Below are 26,427 nucleotides of genomic sequence, written 5' to 3'. Positions count from 1 at the left end.
TGCAGCTTGATTACCGTTGTCTATCTCTGGCCTGAGCGTAAAGGGTGCTACGGCTAGTGCTAACAGGAGGTTTGTGTGTGCAGAGAGAGAGAAGAGGCTCCAGAGGAGACGGAGTCTCAGGTGAGCAAAGCCGACGTCCCGGACGCCTTCCCCGTCTTCCTCCGGAAACCCAGCATTCAGAAGCTGGAGGAGGGGGGCAGCGTGGTGTTCGACTGCAAGGTGGGGGGCAGCCCCAAACCTCACGTCATCTGGAAGAAGGGCGGCGTCCCGCTCACTACTGGATACAGGTGGGTCAGGGACACGCTCTCATGTCCTGGGGCTGGCAAACATATAACTAACCCAGAGCAGTGTTTACAACCCAGGGAATTCTCAACCATATCTCACGACATGTTGCACTGCGTAATGTAATGTGAAAACCTGCATTTTGAGTTTCTAACTCAGAGCATGAAGAGCGATCTTCTACTGGAACAAGGTTTAACCCTAAAAAGGAAAGACACAGTGATGGTTTTAGATTTGATCAAACCAATGCTAAAGTACAACAAGCAGCTCTCTTTGAGTTATCTTTAACACACCCCTCACCGCCTTCCTCCATCAGATATAAAGTGACCTATAAGAAGGAGACCGGCGAATGTAAGCTGGAGATCTCCATGACCTTTGCCGATGATGCCGGAGAATACTCGGTGTTCGCCAAGAACCAGTTGGGCGAAGTCTCTGCCTCTGCAGACCTGCTGGAGGAAGGTAGGAACCCCGTCCGTCAGGAACCCCGTCCGTCAGGAACACCTGCCGCGAGGAGGAGGTTAGAGAAGAAGAAGTGCTGTAGTCTAACGCTGAATGCTTTGTTTCCACAGAGGAATACGAAGCCCTGATGAAGAAACAGGAAGCCATCTTTAAGACTGAAGTGACAGCCATGGTGCAGGAGCCCACCGCCGGGGCGACCCCCATGGAGCAGACCTCAACCATTATAACCGGACAGGTAGGAGCAGATTTATAGCATGGAGGTATAAAGAGAACTGGTCCGGTGCACTTGCTGGGGCTTGGTCTTTGACTCTGAGGTGAGAGGTAAAGACACATCGTGAAGTCTCTGCATGCTGACCTGGCTGAGGGGTAAAGACACATCGTGAAGTCTCTGCATGCTGACCTGGCTGAGGTGAGGGGTAAAGACACATCGTGAAGTCTCTGCATGCTGACCTGGCTGAGGTGAGGGGTAAAGACACATCGTCAGGTCCCTGCATGCTGACCTGGCTGAGGGGTAAAGACACATCGTGAAGTCTCTACATGCTGACCTGGTTGAGGGGTAAAGACACATCGTGAAGTCTCTGCATGCTGACCTGGTTGAGGGGTAAAGACACATCGTGAAGTCTCTGCATGCTGACCTGGTTGAGGGGTAAAGACACATCGTGAAGTCTCTGCATGCTGACCTGGCTGAGGTGAGGGGTAAAGACACATCGTGAAGTCTCTGCATGCTGACCTGGCTGAGGTGAGGGGTAAAGACACATCGTCAGGTCCCTGCATGCTGACCTGGCTGAGGGGTAAAGACACATCGTGAAGTCTCTACATGCTGACCTGGTTGAGGGGTAAAGACACATCGTGAAGTCTCTGCATGCTGACCTGGCTGAGGGGTAAAGACACATCGTGAAGTCTCTGCATGCTGACCTGGCTGAGGGGTAAAGACACATCGTGAAGTCTCTACATGCTGACCTGGTTGAGGGGTAAAGACACATCGTGAAGTCTCTGCATGCTGACCTGGTTGAGGGGTAAAGACACATCGTGAAGTCTCTGCATGCTGACCTGGCTGAGGTGAGGGGTAAAGACACATCGTGAAGTCCCTGCATGCTGACCTGGCTGAGGGGTAAAGACACATCGTGAAGTCTCTGCATGCTGACCTGGCTGAGGGGTAAAGACACATCGTGAAGTCTCTGCATGCTGACCTGGTTGAGGGGTAAAAACACATCGTGAAGTCTCTGCATGCTGACCTGGTCTTAATAAACGTTGTCCCGCCTCCTCTGGTCTGCAGGACTTCCATCTGTCGGCCATCGAGCAGAGGATCATCCACGAGTACGAGCTCGTCATCATGAAGTTTACCTACAGAGAGATCGTGACGGAGGACGGAGAGTTGATCGTGACCTCTGACCCCAACGAGGCCGTGCAGCCCATCTTCGACACCCCCGTCAAAAACTACAGGATCTTGGAGGGCATGGGGGTGACCTTCCACTGCAGGAGCGGTGGGATGCCCCTCCCCAAGGTACTGCCCTTTATGTTGAATATGAACAAAGACGGGATGCCCCTCCCCAAGGTACTGCCCTTTATGTTGAATATGAACAAAGACGGGATGCCCCTCCCCAAGGTACTGCCCTTTATGTTGAATAGGAACAAAGACGGGATGCCCCTCCCCAAGGTACTGCCCTTTATGTTGAATATGAACAAAGACGGGATGCCCCTCCCCAAGGTACTGCCCTTTATGTTGAATATGAACAAAGACGGGATGCCCCTCCCCAAGGTACTGCTCTTTATGTTGAATATGAACAAAGACGGGATGCCCCTCCCCAAGGTACTGCCCTTTATGTTGAATATGAACAAAGACGGGATGCCCCTCCCCAAGGTACTGCCCTTGATGTTGAATAGGAACAAAGACGGGATGCCCCTCCCCAAGGTACTGCCCTTTATGTTGAATATGAACAAAGACGGGATGCCCCTCCCCAAGGTACTGCCCGTTATGTTGAATATGAACAAAGACGGGATGCCCCTCCCCAAGGTACTGCCCGTTATGTTGAATATGAACAAAGACGGGATGCCCCTCCCCAAGGTACTGCCCTTTATGTTGAATATGAACAAAGACGGGATGCCCCTCCCCAAGGTACTGCCCTTTATGTTGAATATGAACAAAGACGGGATGCCCCTCCCCAAGGTACTGCCCTTTATGTTGAACATGAACAAAGACGGGATGCCCCTCCCCAAGGTACTGCCCTTTATGTTGAATATGAACAAAGACGGGATGCCCCTCCCCAAGGTACTGCCCTTTATGTTGAATAGGAACAAAGACGGGATGCCCCTCCCCAAGGTACTGCCCTTTATGTTGAATAGGAACAAAGACGGGATGACCCTCCCCAAGGTACTGCCCTTTATGTTGAATAGGAACAAAGACGGGATGCCCCTCCCCAAGGTACTGCCCTTTATGTTGAATAGGAACAAAGACGGGATGCCCCTCCCCAAGGTACTGCCCTTTATGTTGAATAGGAACAAAGACGGGATGCCCCTCCCCAAGGTACTGCCCTTTATGTTGAATAGGAACAAAGACGGGATGCCCCTCCCCAAAGGTACTGCCCTTTATGTTGAATAGGAACAAAGACGGGATGCCCCTCCCCAACGTACTGCCCGTTATGTTGAATATGAACAAAGACGGGATGCCCCTCCCCAAGGAACTGCCCGTTATGTTGAATATGAACAAAGACGGGATGCCCCTCCCCAACGTACTGCCCGTTATGTTGAATATGAACAAAGACGGGATGCCCCTCCCCAAGGTACTGCCCTTTATGTTGAATATGAACAAAGACGGGATGCCCCTCCCCAAGGTACTGCCCTTTATGTTGAATATGAACAAAGACGGGATGCCCCTCCCCAAGGTACTGCCCTTTATGTTGAACATGAACAAAGACGGGATGCCCCTCCCCAAGGTACTGCCCGTTATGTTGAATATGAACAAAGACGGGATGCCCCTCCCCAAGGTACTGCCCTTTATGTTGAATATGAACAAAGACGGGATGCCCCTCCCCAAGGTACTGCCCTTTATGTTGAACATGAACAAAGACGGGATGCCCCTCCCCAAGGTACTGCCCGTTATGTTGAATATGAACAAAGACGGGATGCCCCTCCCCAAGGTACTGCCCTTTATGTTGAATATGAACAAAGACGGATGCCCCTCCCCAAGGTACTGCCCTTTATGTTGAACATGAACAAAGACGGGATGCCCCTCCCCAAGGTACTGCCCGTTATGTTGAATATGAACAAAGACGGGATGCCCCTCCCCAAGGTACTGCCCGTTATGTTGAATATGAACAAAGACGGGATGCCCCTCCCCAAGGTACTGCCCTTTATGTTGAATATGAACAAAGACGGGATGCCCCTCCCCAAGGTACTGCCCTTTATGTTGAATATGAACAAAGACGGGATGCCCCTCCCCAAGGTACTGCCCGTTATGTTGAATATGAACAAAGACGGGATGCCCCTCCCCAAGGTACTGCCCGTTATGTTGAATATGAACAAAGACGGGATGCCCCTCCCCAAGGTACTGCCCTTTATGTTGAATATGAACAAAGACGGGATGCCCCTCCCCAAGGTACTGCCCTTTATGTTGAATATGAACAAAGACGGGATGCCCCTCCCCAAGGTACTGCCCTTTATTTTTTGATTTTGATTTTTTTTTTGATATACTTTATTAATCCCCGTGGGGAAATTGTTTCTCTGCATTTGACCCATCCTAGTGTTAGGAGCAGTGGGCAGCCATTTTGAACAGCGCCCGGGGAATTATGTTGAATAGGAACAAAGACGGGATGCCCCTCCCCAAGGTACTGCCCTTTATGTTGAATAGGAACAAAGACGGGATGCCCCTCCCCAAGGTACTGCCCTTTATGTTGAATAGGAACAAAGACGGGATGCCCCTCCCCAAGGTACTGCCCTTTATGTTGAATATGAACAAAGACGGGATGCCCCTCCCCAAGGTACTGCCCTTTATGTTGAATATGAACAAAGACGGGATGCCCCTCCTCAAGGTACTGCCCTTTATGTTGAACATGAACAAAGACGGGATGCCCCTCCCCAAGGTACTGCCCTTTATGTTGAACATGAACAAAGACGGGATGCCCCTCCCCAAGGTACTGCGCTTTATGTTGAATATGAACAAAGACGGGATGCCCCTCCCCAAGGTACTGCCCTTTATGTTGAATAGGAACAAAGACGGGATGCCCCTCCCCAAGGTACTGCCCTTTATGTTGAATAGGAACAAAGACGGGATGTCCCTCCCCAAGGTACTGCCCTTTATGTTGAATATGAACAAAGACGGGATGCCCCTCCCCAAGGTACTGCCCTTTATGTTGAACATGAACAAAGACGGGATGCCCCTCCCCAAGGTACTGCCCTTTATGTTGAACATGAACAAATACGGGATGCCCCTCCCCAAGGAACTGCCCGTTATGTTGAATATGAACAAAGACGGGATGCCCCTCCCCAAGGTACTGCCCTTTATGTTGAACATGAACAAATACGGGATGCCCCTCCCCAAGGAACTGCCCGTTATGTTGAATATGAACAAAGACGGGATGCCCCTCCCCAAGGTACTGCCCTTTATGTTGAACATGAACAAAGACGGGATGCCCCTCCCCAAGGTACTGCCCTTTATGTTGAACATGAACAAATACGGGATGCCCCTCCCCAAGGAACTGCCCGTTATGTTGAATATGAACAAAGACGGGATGCCCCTCCCCAACGTACTGCCCGTTATGTTGAATATGAACAAAGACGGGATGCCCCTCCCCAAGGTACTGCCCTTTATGTTGAATATGAACAAAGACGGGATGCCCCTCCCCAAGGTACTGCCCTTTATGTTGAATATGAACAAAGACGGGATGCCCCTCCCCAAGGTACTGCCCTTTATGTTGAACATGAACAAAGACGGGATGCCCCTCCCCAAGGTACTGCCCGTTATGTTGAACATGAACAAAGACGGGATGCCCCTCCCCAAGGTACTGCCCTTTATGTTGAATATGAACAAAGACGGGATGCCCCTCCCCAAGGTACTGCCCTTTATGTTGAATATGACCAAAGACGGGATGCCCCTCCCCAAGGTACTGCCCTTTATGTTGAACAGGAACAAAGACGGGATGCCCCTCCCCAAGGTACTGCCCTTTATGTTGAATATGAACAAAGACGGGATGCCCCTCCCCAAGGTACTGCCCTTTATGTTGAACATGAACAAAGACGGGATGCCCCTCCCCAAGGTACTGCCCTTTATGTTGAATATGAACAAAGACGGGATGCCCCTCCCCAAGGTACTGCCCGTTATGTTGAATATGAACAAAGACGGGATGCCCCTCCCCAAGGTACTGCCCTTTATGTTGAATATGAACAAAGACGGGATGCCCCTCCCCAAGGTACTGCCCGTTATGTTGAATATGAACAAAGACGGGATGCCCCTCCCCAAGGTACTGCCCTTTATGTTGAATATGAACAAAGACGGGATGCCCCTCCCCAAGGTACTGCCCTTTATGTTGAATATGAACAAAGACGGGATGCCCCTCCCCAAGGTACTGCCCTTTATGTTGAATATGTAATGTAATGAAGGGCATAGTGTGCTTTGAAGCCATTTCATAACCACTGTCTTTGAACTGATGGAAATGTGTCTGACTCGACTTGCTGGACTCTCACCACAGTGACTTGGGACTTGCTCATGTAGGACTTACTCCCACCTCTGCCTGAAACTCACATATGTATACCCATATATACACATACATGTGTATACATGTGTGTGTGAAACTATTCCTTTTATCTCTAAATTATGACTTTTCTCAACATTTCAGAATTTATCTTTTTTCTCCACATTTGACAGAAATCATAAATGGTGTTAATTTGTGGATATTATCCTGCTGAACTAAACGTGAAAGCATCATAAACATCTGTTTGACACACGGAGGAATCCCATTGGACCAGAGTGATGATGCCTTGTATGCTCTGTATGACTGTTTGCCTTCCACAGATCGCCTGGTTCAAAGACGGCCAGCGCATCAGATCAGGTGACCGATACCAGACGGAGGTTCTCCAGGACGGACGAGCCAGCCTGCGCCTCCCTGTGGTGCAGCCGGAGGACGAGGGCGTCTACACCGCCTTCGCCAGCAACATGAAGGGGAACTCGGTCAGCTCCGGGAAGCTCTACGTGGAGTCCGGAGCTGGAGCTCCTCAAAGATACACCCCGCAGCCTGCCATGCAAAGAATCAGGTGAAGGCTCTTCTCGAGAAACAGAGAAACTGGAATCCTGACGTCGCTCTAGCCTTTAGCTAGCATCAGCTAACTTAAGACTGCTAGCATCAGCTAACTTAAGACTGCTAACATCAGCTAACTTAAGACTGCTAGCATCAGCTAACTTAAGACTGCTAACATCAGCTAACTTAAGACTGCTAGCATCAGCTAACTTAAGACTGCTAACATCAGCTAACTTAAGACTGCTAACATCAGCTAACTTAAGACTGCTAGCATCAGCTAACTTAAGACTGCTAGCATCAGCTAACTTAAGACTGCTAACATCAGCTAACTTAAGACTGCTAGCATCAGCTAACTTAAGACTGCTAACATCAGCTAACTTAAGACTGCTAGCATCAGCTAACTTAAGACTGCTAACATGTTTGAGGGGGAATGTAGTCCAACGACACCGACCCCACAACACACTATGGTTTGGCTATCAATGAAGGTCCGGGTTAAAAACTGTGAATCATGTATGTTGTAATATACGGTCGGACGCTTTCTGTGTAGTTCAGCCATTTCAAACCGTAACATGTGTCGGAGGATCTTAGTGGTTTTCTTCTGCAGCATAGACCCATACACCTGTACACCTGTAGACTTCATGGCCTCCTCTCCCCCTCAGATCCTCATCTCCTCGCTCCATGAGTCGGTCTCCTGGACGTTCCTCCAGCCGTTCGCCCGGACGCTCTCCGGCCCGCCGGCTGGACGAGACGGACGAGGCTCAGCTGGAGAGACTCTACAGACCCGTGTTCGTCCTGAAGCCCGCCTCATGTAAATGCTCTGAGGGCCAGACGGCACGCTTCGACCTGAAGGTGGTCGGCAGACCGATGCCCGAAACGTACTGGTTCCACAACGGTGAGTCTCAGTACAGATCAGTCCTCAGGGTCTTCTAATGTTGGGAGTTCCTGTTGTTACGAAACCCAGGTGGTCTGCACATGTCTGGACTGAAACCAAGCGCCCAATGGGCGACTGGTTTAGAGTCACAGGCTTTACGATGAGTTGGTCTGACAATAACGTGTGTGTCTCGTGACCTCCAGGACAACAAGTGGTTAGCGACTACACCCACAAGATCGTGGTTAAAGAGGACGGGACCCAGTCCCTGATCATCGTCCCGGCCATGCCTCACGACTCTGGAGAGTGGACCGTGGTGGCACAGAACCGGGCCGGACGCTCCAACATCTCCGTCACGCTCACCGTGGACGGTAAGACTGCAGAACTGACTGTCACTGAGGCGGCCCGGCGCCGCGAGGGGGCAACAGGGGCCTCAGTTGTATTCTTCGCCCCCTCACTTTGAGAATCATTCATCTTCAAAAAGTACAATAAATGTCACAATTATTAAATAACTTTCAATAATTATCTTCCCGAAAACACGTCACGATGTTTGGATCAGATGTGTGGGTCAGGCAACGTGTAAGCAGCCTCAGCCCCAGTGAGCTGTAGTCTTAATGTTAGCATGGGTGCTAGCTGTGAACACGGTCGGATGGGGGACCAGAACCTCCCCGTTTCCGGGCAAAGTCCCCGTTTCCGGGCAAAGTCCCCGTTTCCGGGCAAAGTCCCCGTTTCCGGTGGCCGGTACCCGGTTGAAAGAAAATGCTCCCGTTTTTGAATGTGCGTTAAAAAACACAGAGCAAGGTGAAATACATGTCAGTAACACAGAGTAACAGTGTTGTGCCTTTTTGTAGCGTTAGCGTATTTCTTCTTCTACTACTTCTTGTTCTACCTTCTTCTTCTTCTTCTTCTTCTTCTTCTTCTTCTTCTTCTTCTTCTTCTTCTTCTTCTTTCTACTAGAAACTCGGCTAGTTGTGTCCACTACTAAATCCATAGTATAACAACAAAGTGCTTTAAACGAGGCAAGTTACAAATTGCTGTTCTCAATGGCCACGTGTGGGATTGATTATTAGATTAGTTTAGATGTATTGTCCCCAGGGGAAATTCATTCCAAAGCGATCCCTTTTACTATAATAATAATAATAATAATAATAATAATAATAATAGGTACGTATTATATAAACCATTGGTACAATGAGCGACATCTAGTGGCGGATTGTGGAACATTGATCTGATTTTTCTCATGGTGGCTCCCACAAGATTGACATCCTCGTGGATTCATCTTCTTATTACAGGGTCTGAGGACAGAGGGTCTAAGGACAGAGGGTCTAAGGACAGAGGGTCTAAGGACAGATGGTCTGAGGACAGAGGGTCTAAGAACAGAGGGTCTGAGGACAGAGGGTCTGAGGACAGAGGGTCTAAGGACAGAGGGTCTGAGGACAGAGGGTCTGAGGACAGAGGGTCTGAGGACAGAGGGTCTAAGGACAGAGGGTCTGAGGACAGAGGGTCTGAGGACAGAGGGTCTGAGAACAGAGGGTCTGAGGACAGAGGGTCTGAGGACAGAGGGTCTAAGGACAGAGGGTCTAAGGACAGAGGGTCTGAGGACAGAGGGTCTGAGAACAGAGGGTCTGAGGACAGAGGGTCTGAGGACAGAGGGTCTGAGGACAGAGGGTCTGAGGACAGAGGGTCTAAGGACAGAGGGTCTGAGGACAGAGGGTCTGAGGACAGAGGGTCTGAGGACAGATTGATTGATTGATGGCAGTTATGGTGGAGTTCCTCTCCACGGCCAAATGGAGACACCAGACTTCATGTGTAATCTGTGTGCGTCCATTTGGTGTCGTGTCTTATCTTATGTTACAGTTCGTCTATATATTGTTCACGTTGTTCTGGGATGCCAGGTGCTTGGTTTGAACATCCAACCCTGGAGATACGAAGCCAACCAGATGCAGTGTTCTTTAATCCTGATGTAGAGTAGATGGTAAATCTGATAGGGAGACGAGTTCAGGGATAGAGGAGAAACGGTTATGTATAGTTACAGAGCCTGTCCATTTCTACAAAGAGGAACTCAGTGCATACATTCAGATCGATGTCAGTCTGTGGAGCAGAGTGCATCTGATAGTGTTCTGTTATTAAAGATCAGAGGACCAGAGCGAGGGGGGGGGCATCTGGAGTAACAATAAAGAAGCCAGGAGACTGTAGAGCAGTGAGAAGGTCAGTCATTGCATCCTGGAGCCGGGCCTGAGGGTTTACGTTTGTCTTCCAGCCAAAGAGACGGTGCTGCGACCCCAGTTCACAGAGAAGCTGAAGAACCTGAGTGTGAAGCAGGGCACGCTGGTGGAGCTGGCTGTCAGAGCCATCGGAAACCCGCTGCCCGACATCGTCTGGCTGAAGAACAGCGACATCATCTCCCCGCACAAGCACCCCAACATCAGGTAGCTCTCAGAGACGTCGTACACTTCATATGATTGCATGAGCTGGAAAACAATCAGAAGCTTTTTCTATAATAGATACATCCTGTTATTTGTATGCACAAAGAAGAACTGTTTTTCTCACACGACTGATCCGCCTTGCAGGGTGGAGGGAACCAAAGGAGAGGCCAAGTTCCAGATCCCGTCGGCCGCCGGCGCGGACAGCGCCTGGTACACGGCCACAGCCATCAACAAGGCCGGCAGAGACACCACGCGCTGCAGGGTCAACGTGGAGGTGGACCAAGTGGAGCCCGAACCAGAGAGGAAGCTTGTTATCCCCAAAGGAACCTACAAAGCTAAGGACATCGCAGCGCCCGAGCTGGAGCCCCTGCACCAGCGCTACGGCCAGGACCAGTGGGAGGAGGGCGACCTGTACGACAAAGAGAAGCAGCAGAAGCCTCAGTTCAAGAAGAAGCTGACCTCCATCCGGATGAAGCGCTCGAGCCCGGCTCACTTCGAGTGCCGGCTGACGCCCATCGGAGACCCCACCATGGTGGTGGAGTGGCTGCATGACGGGAAACCCCTGGAGGCGGCCAACAGGCTGCGCATGGTCAACGAGTTCGGATACTGCAGTCTGGACTACGAAGAGGCGTACGCCAGAGACAGCGGCGTCGTCACCTGCAGAGCCACAAACAAGTACGGGGCGGACCAGACGTCCGCCACGCTGGTGGTGAAGGACGAGAAAGGCCTGGTTGAGGAGACTCAGCTCCCCGAAGGCAGGAAGGGCGCTCATCGGATGGACGAGATGGAGCGCATGGCTCACGAGGGCGGACCTACAGGCGTCACCACTGATGACGAGTTTGAGAAGAGCAAACCTGAGATCGTGCTTCTTCCTGAACCCGCCAGCCTAAAGGAGGGCGACACGGCTCGCTTCCGCTGCAGAGTCACCGGCTACCCGACCCCCAAGGTCAACTGGTACCTCAACGGGCAACTCATCCGCAAAAGCAAAAGATACAGACTCCGGTACGACGGGATTTACTTCCTGGAGATCACAGAAATCAAGTCCTATGACTCAGGAGAGGTGAAGGTGACGGCGGAGAACAACATGGGCGTGGTCGGGCATACGGTGAAGCTGGAGATCGTGGAGAAAGAGGACAACAGGACTCAACTGCGTCGCACCGAGGGGAAACCCGCCGCTGCCCCTGCCGAACTTGGAAAAACTACATTCGAGGTGGTTAAGGCTGAGAAAGCCTCCGAGGACTCCGCGCTGAAGGAGGTGGTGAAGCTGAAGAAGGCCCAGAGGAACGTGCACGCTAAATCCACGGAGGAGTCCGATGAGCTGCGCGGGAAGTTCAAGCGCCGTACGGAGGAAGGCTACTACGAGTCCATCACCGCCGTGGAGCTCAAGTCCCGCAAGAAGGACGAGTCCTACGAAGATCTGCTGAAGAAGACAAAGGAGGATCTGTTGCATCGCGCCAAGGCGCAGGAGGAGGCGGCGAGGAAGAAAGCGGAGGAGGAGCGCATAGTGACCGCAAAGCCTCTGAAACCAGAGCGCGTGAAGCTGTCCGCCAGCATGGAGGCCCCCAAGATCCTGGAGCGCATCACCAGCCAGACCGTTTCTCTGGGAGACGAAGTGAAGTTCAGGGTCCGGGTGGTGGGCAGACCAGAGCCTGAGTGCCAGTGGTTCAAGAACGGCGTTCAGCTGGAGAAGACGGAGCGGGTGAACTGGTACTGGCCCGAGGACCAGGTCTGCGAGCTGGTCATCAGAGACGTCCGGCCCGAGGATTCAGCCAGCATCATGGTGAAGGCCAGCAGCCGCGCCGGAGAGACGTCCAGCCACGCCTTCCTGCTGGTGCAAGGTAACGCCACCGTTTATCTGTAGGCCAGGAGCATCTGGCCAAACTCGTGATCAGTTCGTGTTTCTCATGTGCATTTAATTCAACTTTGTGCATGTTTGTCATTCTGCAGCCAAGCAGGTGATCACGTTCACCCAGCCGCTGGAGGAGGTCCAGGCCAAAGAGAAGGACACCATGGCCACCTTCGAGTGCGAGACCAACGAGCCCTTCGTCAAGGTCAAATGGCTGAGGAACAACCAGCAGATCTTCACCGGAGACAAGTACAGGATGCACGCCGACAGAAAGGTCCACTTCCTGTCCGTGCTGGTGATCAGCATTAAGGACAACGCCGAGTTCTCCTGCATGATGATTGACGACGAAGACGTGAAGACCACCGCAAAGCTCACCGTAGAAGGTGGGTCAGCTGAAAGAGAAGCAGTCACTGCTCGAAAGAGAGGTTTCTCTGTGTGTATTTAACAGGAAGTGTCCCCTCGTATGTAAACAGGCGCTCCACTGGAGATGCTGAAGCAGCTGGAGAGCACCGAGGTCCCAGAGACGTACTCGGCAGAGTTTGAGTGCGTGGTTTCCCGTGAGGACGCTGACGGCAGCTGGTTCTTCGGACAGAAGGAGATCTCCGCCAGCAGCAAATACGTCATTTCCTCCCGCAGAGGCAGACACAGCCTCTCCGTTAAAGACGTGAAGAAGGAGGACCAAGGCAAATACTCCTTCAAAACCGGAGAGTTCAAGACCAGCGCCTCCCTGAAGATGAAACGTGAGTTGTGGAAGTCTGGCTGAGTTTCTTTTCTTCTAGGCTGGCCTGACAGTGGTCCAGGGCTGTCTAAGGAAACTCTTCTTTACTAGGGTCCGAGCTCCGTCAGTGTCCCTGGATCCGACCATATAGGACTTTTTGTTATTTTGCAAAAGTTATTTACAAAAGTTTTCATATATTCTGCTGTATTTCCTTACAATATTTTTGAAAGCCTTAAGGATTTGAGTATTTCTCAGTTTCCTATAATAACCCCTACGTCTTGTTTAGTGTGCTGACCTCTGTGTAAAGTCTGTATTTATTTATAATGTCTGTTTCTCCCCCGCAGTTCGCCCGATCACCTTGATGAAGCCGCTCAGCGACCTGACGGTGTGTGAAGGCGACATCGCTCAGCTGGAGGTCCGTTTCTCTCAGGAGAATGTGGAGGGCAGCTGGATGAAGGACGGGAGGTCGGTCACGGCGTCCGACCGCGTCCATGTGGTCGTCGACAAACAGATCCACAAGCTGCTGATCGAAGACACCAGCAAGGTTGATCACGGGATGTATTCCTTCGTGGTCCCTGATCACGCCATCTCCACCAGCGCCAAGGTCGTCATCCAGAGTAAGACGCCAACAAAACAAGTATCTTATTTCCTGTATAGTGATGTATTTCCTGTACAGTGATATTAATACTGAAGTATGTCCTGTGTACTTCAGCGATCGGCGTGCTGATCCCTCTGAAGGACACGAGTGCAGTTGAAGGCACGAAGGCGGTGCTGGAGACGAAGATCTCAGCGCAGGACGTTCTCTCTGTGAAGTGGTTCCTGAACGGGAAGCTGCTGACGGCCAGCGATCGGGTACAGATGGTGGCGAAGGGATCCAAGCAGAGGCTCGTCTTCAACCGGACCTTCGCCTCGGACCAGGGCCAGTACAAGCTGCTGGTGGGCCGGGCCGAGACCAGCTGCCAGTTCACCGTCCAGAGTGAGTTTACTGATGTCTTCATGTCAGGGAGAGTCATTATTAAAAGAGATTGAAGATATCAAAGAGAACCTCCAGAATCCACATCCAGGAGTTCATTAGACTAACTTTGTGTGTTTGTGTACATTTCTTCTAAATTCACCAAAAGTTAGCAGCTAATGTTTAGCAGCTAATACTCACTGTTTTAGCAGCTAATACTCACTGTTTTAGCAGCTAATACTCACTGTTTTAGCAGCTAATACTCACTGTTTTAGCAGCTATTGCTAACTGTTTTAGCAGCTATTGCTCACTGTTTTAGCAGCTAATGCTAACTGTTTTAGCAGCTATTGCTAACTGTTTTAGCAGCTATTGCTCACTGTTTTAGCAGCTATTGCTAACTGTTTTAGCAGCTATTGCTAACTGTTTTAGCAGCTATTGCTCACTGTTTTAGCAGCTAATGCTAACTGTTTTAGCAGCTATTGCTCACTGTTTTAGCAGCTATTGCTAACTGTTTTAGCAGCTAATGCTAACTGTTTTAGCAGCTATTGCTAACTGTTTTAGCAGCTATTGCTAACTGTTTTAGCAGCTATTGCTAACTGTTTTAGCATCTAATGCTCACGTTTGCCAACACTTTGGAAGTTAGGGATATGTAAAAAAATACTTTGAATTACAATGTCTCGAATCAATCCTTAAATAAGTGTTAAAATAGTAACATCGGGGTAGAAATGTTTGATATAATAATACAAATAGTATAAGCAGTTCCTGCAGCTGACTAAATACTATATATACGTATAAGCATATTTGAGCATTAGTAAAAGCGCTATAAAAATCCAATGTATTATTATTACTATATGAGATATATATTAAAGACCCACTGTGCCCCCCCAGCCGTGCAGATCCTGAAGCCGATCAAAGACCAGCGGTGCTCCGAGTCGGAGAACGTGGTGTTCGACGCAGAAGTTTCTCACGCCGGCATCGACGCCTTCTGGACCTTCAAGAGGCAGCCTCTGAAGGCCGGGCCGAAACACAAGATGGAGTCCAAGAACAAGCGTCACACGCTGACCGTCATGAACTCCATGAAGGACGAGGAGGGCGAGTACATGTTCGCCGCCGGGGAGAAGATGTGCACCGCCATGCTCACCGTCTCCGGTAACTAACTCGTTCTAAACTGTTTTCTTCAAACTTCTGTTGAGTCCTGATTTTTGAATCTGTGTCTTTGTTTTAGAGCCGGGACTCGATTAAAAAAATTAATCTAATTAATTAGAGGCTTTGTAATTAATTAATGGCATTTTTAATCAAATATACATATTTGACCTGAGAACAGTGAGAAGCAGTTTGCACATGGATGTGACTCCAAGTGGTCGACAGTCGAGTGCGACCCAGTGAGCAGGGACGTACTGATCCTGGCCCTGAAACCAGTCCTCTGGTTGAGTGTGGGTTGGGTCAGGGTGTGGTTCCTTGCACTTTTTTGCATAATTTGCACACAGCCGTGCTCTTATCGACGCTTCCATCCGTCCGTTTTTTAAAACAAGATGTCCCATCCACGGGGCCGACCAAAGCGGTCTCATCAGCTTGTTCGTTCATGTTTGACTATTGTTCACCGTGGTTTGTTGTTGTTTGAAGTCCCATGCTGAAGTCATGAACGTTAGTTGGTGCTCCAGTATAATCGGTCCGCCTGAAACTCATCCAGTGAGAAACGTTCCGCTGTGCAAAAATAAGTGCGATTAAAGTGCGATTAAAATGCGTTAATTTTTTTAACGCGTTAATTTTTGTGTAATTAATTAATCTTAATTAACGCGTTAAAGTCCCGGCCCTAGTATAAACACCTCTCATGACAGGGCACCCACAGCCAAGTGACAATTACAAATGAATTAAGTCGGCACGGCGGCCCACATTGAAAATGACTTAGGCTACCTTTGATGATAAATCGCTGAAGCACAAAGTCCATCCCTACTTTGTTTATTAAACCAACTTTCTTTAATGAATATATCATTGTTTTTTGAGCGCAGTGGTGATGTATTTGATGCTGAACGTAAACGAATAGCTCTTATCCAAAGCGACTCACATGCATTCAGTGCTGAGGACGACCCCCCCAGGAGCCCTTTGAGGTTCAGCTCATGTCGACTCTGACGTCACACAACTCTGCCTTTATTGGAGAAACACTTGGACAGCAACCACTGGAATATCGTTATGATAACATCATAATTACTTAATCAGCTTCCGGAGAAGACGCCTCGAAAGCCATTGTACGGCTTTTATTCTAACCTTTATGCTCTTAACCTTTTTTATATTCCCATATTTGATCCAATATGCTCCTTAGGTAACATTTTATTTGATTGTATTTTCTCCTCATAGCGAAGCGTAGCGTCATCTCATAGTGTGAAGCACCTTGAGAGGACGTTTTTAAAGTGTACTCTGTAAATGAAATGTATTGCTTACAGTATAATAATCTGTTTGTTCCTGCCTCTCCTCCTCCCTGCCTCCAGGGGGAGCCATCAAGAAGCCCCTGAGGGACCTGGTGGTGGCCGACTCGCAGACGGCGGTGCTGGAGTGCGAGGTGGCGAACCCCACGGCGGAGGGGAAGTGGCTGAAGGACGGGAACAACGTGGACTTCAATGAGAACACGACTAGCGAGGCGAAGGGTGCCGTCAGACGCCTCGTCATCGCCATCACCAAGTCAACCGACGTGGGCGAGTACACCTATCAGGTGGCCACGTCCAAAACCACCGCCACCCTGCGGGTTGAGGGTACGTCTCTCCGCCTATTCGCTCTGGATTCATATTTTTAACACTCGTTTTAGTCGTGAAACTTTAGCAGATGATGCTCCTCCTGCTAATGAGTAATAAGCGCGTGTTTCCTGCTGACGAATAATAACGGATAACAAATCATTTGTGATAACTAATGTTCCCTTCTAACGAGTGTTAACCTAACGAGTGTCTTGGTGTGTTTGCTGCAGCCGTGAAGATCAAAAAGACGCTGAAGAACCTGAACGTGGTGCAGACGCAGGACGCCTCGTTCAGCCTGGAGCTCACCCATGAGGACGTGAGGGGCGCGGCGTGGATCAAGAACGGCGTGGAGATCCTGCCCAGCGACAAGTACAAGATCAGCACCAAGGGCACGGTGCATACGCTGACGATCAGGAACTGCAGCGCCAACGACGAGTCCGTGTACTCCTTCAAACTCGGGAAGCTGTCGGCCAACGCCCGGCTCAACGTGGAGGGTACGACGACGATTCATCTGCATCTTTTTATGTTTGATAAGAATGTGTTTATGTAATTAATAAAGTATTAGATTTATGTGGACATTTACTTAAACTTCCGTTTTTACAAAGATTCTTTTTTTAACGTTTATTATTAATTCATTTAGCAGATTTTAATAACTGGTTTCCATAAAAAAAAAATCTATTTTGTTTATTTAATTTAATCTTTTCTTTGCAGATTTGAATTCAATTGCTATTTTCATTAAAAATGTGTATTTTATATTTATAGATCATTTTGATTCTGTTTCACTTTATCTTTTTAGGTCATTTATTATTTTATATTGTAAAATAGAGCAATGGGCATAAACCCAGTTCCGCCCGAGTTACATGAAGAACTCTGTTCCCCACAGGCATTAAGATCCTGAAGAAGCCAAAGGACGTGACCTCGCTGCTGGGCGCGACCGCCGTGTTCGAGCTCAGTCTCTCCGAGGACGACATCCCCGTGAAGTGGATGTTCAACGGCGTGGAGCTGAAGACCAGCGACAGCTACAGGATGCTGTCGGAGAAGAAGACGCACAAGCTGATGGTGCAGGACGTAGACAACAGAAAGCAGGGGGAGTACAGCGCCGTGGTGGGGCACCTGCACTGCAGCGCACGCCTCATGGTCGAGTGTGAGTAGCACGTTAGCCTAGCACGTTAGCCTAGCACCATAGCACTCATTTTAGCTCAGGGTCCACATACAGCCCAATTTGATCTCAAGTGGGCCGGGCCTGTAAATAACCCCTTAGTGGAAGAAATTACATTCTGACAATTTTAACATTCATGAACTTCCTTTTATAAAACATTACAAACAACATGACATTTCTCAAGAAACATAAATGCAACCCCAACCCCAACCATATCCTGCCTCAGTTTATCATGTCTTCTCTGTCATTTAAACACTTTGCAAAGTCGTCCTGAGGACCGGACCCTCTGGCGGCCCAGTCGTGGTCTATGTTTCCCCCCCCTGATCTAAATGCTGACCCGTGTTTCCCCCTTGCAGCCCTGCGTGTCACCAAGCCTCTGAAGAGCGCCTCGGTGCCGGAGACGCACACGGCGTCCTTCGAGTGTGAGGTCTCTCACTTCAACGTGCCGTCCACCTGGCTGAAGGGCGGCGTGGACATCGAGATGAGCGACAAGTTCAGGATCGTGGTCCAGGGGAAACTCCACCAGCTGAAGATCACCAACACGAGCCGCGAAGACGCCGCCGAGTACACGTTCGTGTGTGGGAACGACCGAGTGTCCGCCAAGCTCACCGTCAGCCGTAAGCTGTTAGCTAGCTATGTTACCTGAACTCCGTGCAAAGGCCACCTTCCTAATCCTACCGTCCATTCATCACAGGAAATGGGTGTCATGCACATTGTCTGTAATTGTCAGTGATCTCTTGAAAAATGTCTTTACCCAAAATAGAAATCGACTTATTTGGCCAATTGGAGAACCAAAACATGTTGCTCTGATGTTAACACTTTTATCTTTAAGAGTAAGAGAAACATATCTCCTTTTTACGAATCATTCAAACACGTCAGGAATACAAGAGACCCCAGGACGCCTCTCTGGGGAACTCCGCACTCATTAACATGAAGCACAACCATCTGCTCCTGTTGAAGGCTAGAGCCGCAGCCATAGGCCCACAACACCAAATAAGGAGGTCAAATAGTGCAGGAGCAGAGATGCAGGAGCAGAGATGCAGGAGCAGAGATGCAGGAGCAGAGATGCAGAGATGCAGGAGCAGAGAAACAGATATGCAGGAGCAGAGAAACAGAGATGCAGGAGCAGAGAAACAGAGATGCAGGAGCAGAGAAACAGAGATGCAGGAGCAGAGAAACAGAGATGTAGGAGCAGAGAAACAGAGATGCAGGAGCAGAGATGCAGGAGCAGAGAAACAGAGATGCAGGAGCAGAGAAACAGAGATGCAGGAGCAGAGATGCAGGAGCAGAGATGCAGAGATGCAGGAGCAGAGAAACAGAGATGCAGGAGCAGAGAAACAGAGATGCAGGAGCAGAGATGCAGAGATGCAGGAGCAGAGATGCAGAGATGCAGGAGCAGAGGTGCAGATATGCAGGAGCAGAGAAACAGAGATGCAGGAGCAGAGATGCAGAGATGCAGGAGCAGAGATGCAGAGATGCAGGAGCAGAGGTGCAGAGATGCAGGAGCAGAGGTGCAGATATGCAGGAGCAGAGAAACAGAGATGCAGGAGCAGAGATGCAGATATGCAGGAGCAGAGAAACAGAGATGCAGGAGCAGAGATGCAGATATGCAGGAGCAGAGAAACAGAGATGCAGGAGCAGAGAAACAGAGATGCAGGAGCAGAGATGCAGAGATGCAGGAGCAGAGATGCAGATATGCAGGAGCAGAGAAACAGAGATGCAGGAGCAGAGAAACAGAGATGCAGGAGCAGATATGCAGGAGCAGAGATGCAGAGATGCAGGAGCAGAGATGCAGAGATGCAGGAGCAGAGGTGCAGATATGCAGGAGCAGAGAAACAGAGATGTAGGAGCAGAGATGCAGATATGCAGGAGCAGAGAAACAGAGATGCAGGAGCAGAGAAACAGAGATGCAGGAGCAGAGAAACAGAGATGCAGGAGCAGAGATGCAGAGATGCAGGAGCAGAGGTGCAGATATGCAGGAGCAGAGATGCAGAGATGCAGATATGCAGGAGCAGAGAAACAGAGATGCAGATATGCAGGAGCAGAGAAACAGAGATGCAGGAGCAGAGAAACAGAGATGCAGGAGCAGAGAAACAGAGATGCAGGAGCAGAGATGCAGAGATGCAGAGATGCAGGAATTAGGAATATTCTCCATTTGGGAAGTATTTCAATCATCATGCCTTCTGCTTCATAACTGTCCGTGTCGTCCTGCAGCCATCCTGATCTCCACGATGCTGCACGACCTGAACGCTCAGGAGAAAGACACGGTGACCTTCGAGGTGACGGTGAACAACGAGAACGTGACGTACAAGTGGCTGAAGAACGGCGTGGAGATCCGCTCCACGGACCGCTGCCAGGCGCGCTGCAAGCAGCTGACGCACACGCTGAGCATCAGGAACGTTCACGGAGGAGACAGCGCCACCTACAGCTTCAGCGCCGGGTCGGCCATCTCCACCGCCAAGCTCCACGTGGAGGGTAACATCTCTCTCTTTGGTCCTTTCCGCTCTGCTTCCAGGCATCCCTACGGTGTTGAGTGAATGTAATGTGACTTGCTCTCTCTGTCCGCTGCAGCGCGCGTGGTCGAGTTCACGAAGCACCTGAAGGACATGAAGGTCACGGAGAAGAAGAGGGCCACCTTCGAGTGTGAGGTCTCCGAGCCCAACGTGCAGGTGATGTGGATGAAGGACGGCCAGGAGCTGGAGATGTGCGACAGGTAAGCCCTCCCCGATCACACCGACACGAGACAGGTGGACAACAAGGTTTCTGTGATGGAAACTTCTGAAGCAATGGAGACTCGGAGAGACACGGAGAGAGCATACTTTCATGGCAAACACTGATGCTTTATTTGGAGCTTCACAAGACATGCAGACAGGAGGTGATATCTGATGTGTTTAGTTAGTTCTGAGAGAATAATCACATTGTGCATCACGAGATGAAACGTATATATAGGCAGGAACAGGGAGACCACACACTGAGAGCAGCCCAGGGTCGCAGGTGCTCAGTGAGGGCGGTCCAGGGTCGCAGGTGCTCAGTGAGGGCGGTCCAGGGTCGCAGGTGCTCAGTGAGGGCGGTCCAGGGTCGCAGGTGCTCAGTGAGGGCGGTCCAGGGTCGCAGGAGCTCAGTGAGGGCGGTCCAGGGTCGCAGGTGCTCAGTGAGGGCGGTCCAGGGTCGCAGGTGCTCAGTGAGGGCGGTCCAGGGTCGCAGGTGCTCAGTGAGGGCGGTCCAGGGTCGCAGGAGCTCAGTGAGGGCGGTCCAGGGTCGCAGGTGCTCAGTGAGGGCGGTCCAGGGTCGCAGGTGCTCAGTGAGGGCGGTCCAGGGTCGCAGGTGCCCAGTGAGGGCGGTCCAGGGTCGCAGGTGCTCAGTGAGGGCGGTCCAGGGTCGCAGGTGCTCAGTGAGGGCGGTCCAGGGTCGCAGGTGCTCAGTGAGGGCGGTCCAGGGTCGCAGGTGCTCAGTGAGGGCGGTCCAGGGTCGCAGGTGCTCAGTGAGGGCGGTCCAGGGTCGCAGGTGCTCAGTGAGGGCGGTCCAGGGTCGCAGGTGCTCAGTGAGGGCGGTCCAGGGTCGCAGGTGCTCAGTGAGGGCGGTCCAGGGTCGCAGGTGCTCAGTGAGGGCGGTCCAGGGTCGCAGGTGCTCAGTGAGGGCGGTCCAGGGTCGCAGGTGCTCAGTGAGGGCGGTCCAGGGTCGCAGGTGCTCAGTGAGGGCGGTCCAGGGTCGCAGGTGCTCAGTGAGGGCGGTCCAGGGTCGCAGGTGCTCAGTGAGGGCGGTCCAGGGTCGCAGGTGCTCAGTGAGGGCGGTCCAGGGTCGCAGGTGCTCAGTGAGGGCGGTCCAGGGTCGCAGGTGCTCAGTGAGGGCGGTCCAGGGTTGCAGGTGCTCAGTGAGGGCGGTCCAGGGTCGCAGGTGCTCAGTGAGGGCGGTCCAGGGTCGCAGGTGCTCAGTGAGGGCGGTCCAGACTCATACACTGGGTCAAAGCTAGATAAGTGTCATGTATTATTATTATTGTGGGCCGAGGAACATATCTCCCAAACAGTCTGCTGACAGACCGCCTCGGCTGTGTCTCCTGCAGATATAAGATGACCTCAGATAAGTTCGCCCACCAGCTGCTGCTGCAGTCGGTGCGCCTCTCTGACGCCGGAGAGTACACCGCGGTGGCCGGGTCCAGCATGTCCAAGGCCTCGCTGGGGGTCCTGGGACGGGACATCAAGATCTCCGAACCCGCCAGCAGGAACATCACCGTGAGTAGAGTCACGATCATCATAATCACAGAGCTGCAGATATAAGATAGCATAAGATGAGGCGGTGGTGGCAAGTCGATAGGGACTTGGCTCGGCAACTGGAAGGTCACCAGTTCAAGTCCCGGAGAGACCAAGTGCTACTGAGGTGTCCCTGAGCAAGGCACCGTTCCCCACACTGCTCCCACTGCTCCTAACACTAGGATGGGTCGAGTGCAGAGAAACCGCTGCGTTACATAGAACCTGTACTACGTAAGGACAATACGTTGGTTTACAGCAACAGGGTAAGAATGAAAAGCAAGATTAAAGATTACACAACTGAAAGCTAAGATGATATACAGATATAACTATATGCAAGGCACATGTATTTATATAGCACCTTTCAACACAAGGCAACTCACAGTGCTAAAGACACGTTGGAACTATAACAGATCTCAGTTCTCCGGATTAAAGCCTGGGTCTGGTTTATTGTCAGGTTCTGGAGAAGCAGCGCGCCACCTTCGAGCTGGAGGTGAACGAGGACGAGGTGGAGGGCCGCTGGCTGAGGAACGGCGTGGAGATCCAGTTCTCTGTGGAGCAGCGCTTCACCTACGTCTGCATCCGGAGGACTCACCGCCTCACCGTGACGGAGACCTTCAGGAGCGACGCGGGCGAATACACCTTCATCGCCGGGAAGAACCGGACCACCATGAGACTCGGAGTCAGGCGTGAGTGACCTCCACCTCCATGTTTTCAATGCCATACATCTGTTGTCCTATATTCTGAGGTTTCTGCGTGTGCTTCAGTGCCGGAGCCTCCTCAGATCGCGCTGCAGATGCAGCCCAAGACCGTTTCCTCCGGGCGCTCGGTACGCTTCATGGTACAGGTGAGCGGCCTGCCGATGCCCACGGTCTCCTGGTTCAAAGACTCCCAGATGCTGATCACAGACTCAAAGTGCAAGATGCTCCATGACGAGAACGAGCACACGCTGATGCTGCTGGACGTCTTCCCCGAGGACGCCGCCGTCTACAGCTGTGCCGCCAGGAACGACTTCGGAGAGGCCATGAGCTCCGCCACCCTCACCGTCGAAGGTACGCTCTACATCAGAATCAGAATCAGGTGCATCACCAGGTAGGTTGACACGTACGAGGAATTTGACTTGGTGTCGTGGTGCGGACAGAAAGGTAAAACACAGATAGAGAACTATTTCAAGAAAACTATAATAACATTTAAAATGTATCAGTATTGCTCACCTCCAGGAGGTTTGAGTTCTTCTCTCAGGTCAGCGTGACTATGTTTCATGAGGACAACATAATATATGTATTGGCAGAAACAGCTGATCAGCCGTGGGACGTAACAACTTATTCTGCAGGAGAATTAGCATCAACTCTTTTAACACCTCAAGAGAGTCCTTTTCTTAAATGCAGCACGTTTTATTGAGTTTCATCCAATAAGGAGAACACAGCTAACGGTGAGAACGGTTTGACCAAGTGTTGTTGAATATTTAAACGTGACACACAACCTGCTTGATAACCACTGCTCATGTGTTTGTCTTCAGTTCAGGAGACTGAATCCCGGGTTTCTGCCCCGGTGCTCAAAGCCCCCATGAGGGACCTGCTGGTCGCAGAGGGGTTCCCGGCCCAGTTCCAGTGCACCGTCTCTGGGGAAGGTAGGGAGCACGCCTGGTTTAAAGAAGAGAAGCTGTCAGAACATTATGTCTGCAGTCCTCTGATCATACGTGGTGTTACGCTGCTGAGTGACCATGTGTCTGCAGATCTGCAGGTGTCCTGGTTCTATGGCGACAGAGAGGTCAGGGACTCAGACATCTTCAGGATGTCTCGTTCTGGTGAAACCTACCAGTTGGACATTTCTAAAACCCTCTCCAAGCACGAGGGAGAGTACTCATGTATGGCCTCAAACGCAGCAGGAAGGGTCACCTGTGCTGCGACTCTGAATATCGACGGTGAGTGATCCAGGCTCCAGATCGACCTGTCTCCCTGCATGAGTCCAACACTCTGCTGCATGTTCACCCACCATGCTGGTCTTCAGCTCAACATGTCTTCTCTTGGTCGTGGATGTTGGAATCAGCTCCATGTTACAGCCTGCTGAGATACATTCACCCAAAGCGAGTCTCTAATCTGCAAACGGGTCTCTTGAGACGTTGATATTTCCACCTCTTTTTTTATCCTTTTGCGTTTTTGTGAGTATCGCCGTGACAACAAGTCCTCTCTTTCTTTCATTTAGAAACGGACCTGAAATGACCTGTTAGCTAACGGAGGATTGTAGCTGTCCAGAACTAACAATATATCATATTTAGATTTCTATTATGTCCTTAACAAGCACTTCATGCTTCAAGTATATAAAGAAGCATGCTTGGAACAAATAAAAGCCCTTTATTGAGCCAATAAAAGGCTGCATGGTTCAGGGTGAAGTGTGTTCGCTCTCCTGCGGCTGCTCGCACAAAGACATAAATAACATCTAGACCCAAATGAACCAGGCTCAGTTCTGGCAGAACAGATAGATGGAGAATGTACTATAACTTCACCTAATTACCAACCATCATACGCTCCGTGTTTAGGGTTTGCACCTATTAGACATCATCTGCATAGAAAAAGACATCACTTGATATGAAATCATTAGGAATAGAAGAGGCCCCAGGACGCTTCCCTGGGGAACTCCAGACTCTCTTATTTTGGGACTGGAGAGTTCATCCTTAACATCAACATCTTTGTGCAAGCAGCCTTCAGGAAGCGTGTGCTGTGTTTCTTTGGTTGCTGGTACCGTTCAACTGACTGCAGTGTCTGCTAGCATGCCGACAGATATCGTTATCAGCGTCTGTGTCCGACCTCTCACTGAGCACCGGTGATCTTCCGGGGTTCTTCTCTCACGTGATGCATGAGCGTCTCTCTTCCTTCACCAGATATCTCACGACTCTTTATTTCAGAGGAATGCAGCATGCTCCATCAGAGCTGAACTCTGGAGACTTCCGGTTCCTCATGCTCGAGCACGGACTTAGTCCTTAGCTTTTATTTGGTTTTGACTTGGCTCCAGTCAAGCTTGCATGATTGACGGTGGAAAGCAGCCGCAGTCTGTCACCCCCCCCCCCCCCCCCCCCCTGATGCTGACTGACCTCAGCGCTCCTCCAGCTCCTGGAACACCGGAGGGACAATGATGCTGTGTTGACCTAACTCTGTACTCTCTTTACTGCCCAGATGGGACAGCCTTAGCTAGTGCGATGATCCGTGGGAGTGTCAGTCAGAGTGTTTTTACTGAGACGCTGTCTGAGAGCTCGTCCCTGTCCTGGAGGACGGCTGAGACGCAGAGCTCGGTGGAGATGAGCTCTGACAGCAGCTTTCAGAGCTCAGCCCGCCCCCGGCTGCTGGTGGAAATGAGCGACGTCCAGGTGCAAAGCGGCGAGATGGCCGAGTTCAGCTGCCTGGTGGAGGGGCAGCCCTTCACCGGGGTGGCGTGGGATCATAACGGCCACGGTGTGGTGGACTGTGAGCGGGTGAGGAGCTCTCAGAGCGGCAGGCTGCTGTCCCTGGTCATCCAGGGCGTTGGCGTGTTGGATCAGGGTTTGTACTGCTGCACCACCGCTAACCAGCACGGGCAGAACAGCTGCTCCGCCCAGCTCACGGTGGAAGGTGCTTACTCTCTCTTTTTTACCATCTGGTCCATCCACCCCCCCCGCTCCCTCTCCTGCGCCTCCCCGCCTCTTCCTTTCCTCTCAGCCTGTAGATAGGGATGCCCCGATCGAGCCTTATGCCCCCAAACAAGTGTTCTTTGTTTTCTGATAGCAGCTGGAGGCATATGATGTTACATTATATATTTAGCCATCCCAAAGTCTAAAGGTTATCCTTTAGTTTTCTCTTGACATCTATGTTGGTTATTTTGCATAGAAGCAAACAATTGAAATGATAAGGAAATAAATAATGAATGCATTTGTCTTAATATATGCATTAGTAGTTATAAAGACGCAGTGTATATATATATATATATATATATAGTGTATAAAAACTTAACACGTCATATTTCCCTCTAATATCTGAATTTGTTTAACAAAACAAGATAACATTTTAACGTCATAATAACATTATATTCTACTGATGAGTTCTGAGCCCAGAAAGCATCCCAGCCTCTGTTAGCATGAGGGTACTGCTCGCTCAGAGCATCAGAGGACGGCAGTCAGCCCGAGTGGTTCTCTTATATATGTGTGTTTCCTGACTACGTCCCGCTGGGTCGGGGCATCCCTACCTGTCACCGGCAGGATGTAGAGTAACCCGCTGTTCCAGCTCCGCTCCCTAACCCCCCCCCATCCATCCTACTAACCCCTTCAGTGTTCATGAGGTATCCTCTCTAATGACTCTCCCTAACTTTATCTCACCCAGCCAAAGAAGCGAGTCTCAAAGCAGAAACCTCAATCCCTAGCGATCCTGTGCGTAAAGCGTCTCAGACGGACAGGGGGTCTCGAGACCTCCCTGAGCCCGACAAGCCGGAGGAGGCGGAGAGTCTGGGGGAGTCTCCTCCCTACAGCCTCATCAAGCAGATGCACTTCCCAG

At 50.8% G+C, this 26,427-nt stretch overlaps 1 protein-coding gene across 1 annotated transcript in view; it reads left to right on the top strand.

Annotated features, from left to right (window-relative positions):
- LOC117442195 (titin-like) overlaps positions 1-26,427 on the top strand; it is a 193,814-nt gene that overhangs the window by 29,832 nt on the left and 137,555 nt on the right. Inside the window, 25 exon segments of the mRNA XM_071202368.1 lie at positions 84-287; positions 596-738; positions 849-973; positions 2,015-2,242; positions 6,746-6,984; positions 7,628-7,860; positions 8,043-8,207; positions 10,097-10,265; positions 10,407-12,100; positions 12,210-12,491; positions 12,582-12,848; positions 13,171-13,443; positions 13,539-13,802; positions 14,667-14,927; positions 16,265-16,525; positions 16,735-16,998; positions 17,388-17,648; positions 18,020-18,280; positions 19,878-20,138; positions 20,235-20,376; positions 21,724-21,892; positions 22,365-22,596; positions 22,675-22,959; positions 23,427-23,537; positions 23,643-23,831. Coding sequence (XP_071058469.1) covers positions 84-287; positions 596-738; positions 849-973; positions 2,015-2,242; positions 6,746-6,984; positions 7,628-7,860; positions 8,043-8,207; positions 10,097-10,265; positions 10,407-12,100; positions 12,210-12,491; positions 12,582-12,848; positions 13,171-13,443; positions 13,539-13,802; positions 14,667-14,927; positions 16,265-16,525; positions 16,735-16,998; positions 17,388-17,648; positions 18,020-18,280; positions 19,878-20,138; positions 20,235-20,376; positions 21,724-21,892; positions 22,365-22,596; positions 22,675-22,959; positions 23,427-23,537; positions 23,643-23,831 — 6,983 coding nt within the window.

The sequence above is a fragment of the Pseudochaenichthys georgianus genome, unplaced genomic scaffold, assembly GCF_902827115.2.
Source record: "Pseudochaenichthys georgianus unplaced genomic scaffold, fPseGeo1.2 scaffold_335_arrow_ctg1, whole genome shotgun sequence".
Taxonomy (NCBI): Eukaryota; Metazoa; Chordata; class Actinopteri; order Perciformes; family Channichthyidae; genus Pseudochaenichthys; species Pseudochaenichthys georgianus.
Note: the sequence above shows the minus strand (reverse complement) of the source record. Positions and strands in the feature narration are given on the sequence as shown.